Here is a 964-nt window from a genome sequence, read left to right on the forward strand (position 1 = left end):
TAAATCTAAGTGGTAATTTTTATATTTTTGTAATGGACTTGTACTTTTTTAATATAGAAAAAAAAGTAATATAAAAAATTGAGTAAGGCAGCAAAGAAAAAATGAAGAATTATGAAAATAAAACTATTAGTCGTTATAGTAATTAGGTATACAATGGATTCATATGGTCCATTCATTTATTATAACCAAAATACTGGGAAAAATGAGAACCACAGAAAGGCAAAAGTAGCTAGTGAAAGACTTGATGGTAAAAAAACTTGAGGAACAAGGCTTTTTTTTTTTTTTTGTCAACACTTGAGGAACAAGGCTATTCATCTTTATTTAAGTGGGGAGTCATTATTACCAACTAATGTTTCAATTAGGGTTTTATAGCATCACACCACTATGAGTTGTCTGCTTCTCAGCCGTCTCTCAAGGCTCTGTCTGAGGAAACCACCTGCACTAGGAGTTGTAAGCCATCACTCTCTCTTGTCGTAATACTTTGGGTTTCTTCTTTTGATGATTATGATGATGTCGGATTTTACTCTGCAGAGGGGAAGATACTTCTGTGGCTCTCGGTTCTTGTCCCAAACCCCTATCTATCGCATTGTACGCGCTGATGATTGTCGATATAGTTCGGAGGATGTGAGTGTCGGCAGACTCGTGGTTCGCAATGTAAATGCTTCGGAGGAAAAGGACGAGGTTTTGGAAAAGATGGTCCCCGCGGATTTGATGAATGGAACGATAGGAGGATCCCATGGTTGGGTAGCTACTATGGACGAATACTTTGTGCGTCTTTACGATGATCTAAACCCGGGAGCGTCGGATTCAGATCCGAAGAGAATCGTACTGGGTCGTCCTAAAACGCTGCCTCATTGCCAAACCGAACTGGTAACCAACGTGGCCATGTCCTCTTCTCCTGAGGACGAAGACTGCATTCTGGCCGTCAAATTCTTGGGACCTCAACTCAGCTTTTGCCGGCCTG

At 40.6% G+C, this 964-nt stretch overlaps 1 protein-coding gene across 1 annotated transcript; it reads left to right on the top strand.

The window, feature by feature from the left end:
* Positions 1-360: 360 nt before the first annotated feature.
* LOC106321980 lies at positions 361-955 on the top strand (the record flags this gene model as incomplete). The annotated part of the gene is made up of 2 exons (XM_013760189.1): positions 361-450; positions 532-955. Coding segments are annotated over exons 1-2 (490 nt in total), but the record flags the coding sequence as incomplete, so codon positions are not given.
* Between the last annotated feature and the right edge of the window lie 9 nt (positions 956-964).

The sequence above is a fragment of the Brassica oleracea genome, unplaced genomic scaffold (genome assembly GCF_000695525.1).
Source record: "Brassica oleracea var. oleracea cultivar TO1000 unplaced genomic scaffold, BOL UnpScaffold04468, whole genome shotgun sequence".
Classification (NCBI taxonomy): Eukaryota; Viridiplantae; Streptophyta; class Magnoliopsida; order Brassicales; family Brassicaceae; genus Brassica; species Brassica oleracea.